At 40.8% G+C, this 1,204-nt stretch overlaps 1 protein-coding gene across 1 annotated transcript in view; it reads right to left on the bottom strand.

Annotated features, from left to right (window-relative positions):
* The window catches only part of wdfy2 (WD repeat and FYVE domain containing 2), a gene marked incomplete at its 5' end in the record, with an annotated part of 17,027 nt that extends 15,958 nt beyond the window's left edge, over nt 1-1,069 (bottom strand). Inside the window, 1 exon segment of the mRNA XM_014029619.1 lies at nt 964-1,069. Coding sequence (XP_013885073.1) covers nt 964-1,069 — 106 coding nt within the window.
* Nucleotides 1,070-1,204: the final 135 nt, after the last annotated feature.

Genomic DNA, 1,204 nt, shown 5'->3' with positions numbered 1-1,204 from the left:
TTTTAGTCCAACATTATGCACAGTTTTTTTAATTTTACCTTTGTTTCTTTTGTATATTTCCGATTAAACCTGTTTTCCACATTATAACAGAGAATAACAGTCAGGTGGGGAGGAGGACAGCTGTAATCTCTGTCTTCAGTCCATCTCAGACCTCTAGTGGCAACTCTGAACCACTTGAGTCCTCTGGAGCAGTCTGAACTTTTCAGGAGAGTAAGAGTGATTCTTTGACTTAAGAATTTTGATAACTGGCACTTACACTTAAGTCTGAGAGTAGGAGGAAATCTAAGAAATTTTCAGCACTTAAGTCTAAAAATCCACTCTRAGAAGTTTTATAAATACGGGCCCTGAGCAATAGATCTGTCCTGATAACCGTTTTAAAAAGGCAGCGATCTACATTAGTCTCATCTCCACTCAGTTTAGCCATTAGCTGGTCAGTCCAGTCAGAAATAAACTTTCATTACCATCCCTTTAATTCTGACAACTCTTCTTTGTATCACAACATGGTCAGTCATTTCAAATAACTGTCACAAAGAGAAGTTTTAAACCCTTACATATTATTCATGTGGCACTTGGGGAATAAAAACTAACCAAAGCTGTGTGTTTTTAGTTTTCCTGCTGCTCAGTTCAACTCGCTGCAGAGTCAAATGTTTGGTATTCCAGCAGTGAGTCTGTTGAAGTGCAGCAGCTCTCTGATCTTTTTTTTTAAGCTCACCTTGTGGGAAGTCAGTGTCAACAAGAGCAATGACTCAGAAAACTGAGCTGAGGAGCATTTGGGTCGAGAACTGAAGGCAGAATGAAAGTGTTTCATTAAATAAAGAAGCAATTAGGCCCCAGTTAGCCGTGTGGAGAGCAGCAGCAGGAGGAGGAGATGAAGCTAAACTCTGACTGTTAAACAGGTGAGCCTTCATGGATCTACTCCTACAGAGAAATTCATGTTTTACTCCACAATCTGCTGCTGATCACCTCCTGTCGAGTTACATCCATGTTCCAGATGACGATGCTTCCATCTGAGCTGCAGGAGATGAGCTGGCGGGTGTGTGAGGCGTAACACAAGCCCTGCACTTTCTCACTGTGGACACACAAAAATAACACAAAAAAGCAACACACTTAATGTTTTAAATCAGTACACTAATGTGATGTAGAGTCTAGGGCTGTGTATTGGCAAGAATTTGGTGATACGATACATATCATGACAGAGGGGTCA

The sequence above is a fragment of the Austrofundulus limnaeus genome, unplaced genomic scaffold (assembly GCF_001266775.1).
Source record: "Austrofundulus limnaeus strain Quisiro unplaced genomic scaffold, Austrofundulus_limnaeus-1.0 Scaffold928, whole genome shotgun sequence".
In the NCBI taxonomy this organism is placed as follows: Eukaryota; Metazoa; Chordata; class Actinopteri; order Cyprinodontiformes; family Rivulidae; genus Austrofundulus; species Austrofundulus limnaeus.
The sequence above is the reverse complement of the archived record's forward strand: the minus strand, read 5'-3'. Positions and strand labels throughout refer to the sequence as shown.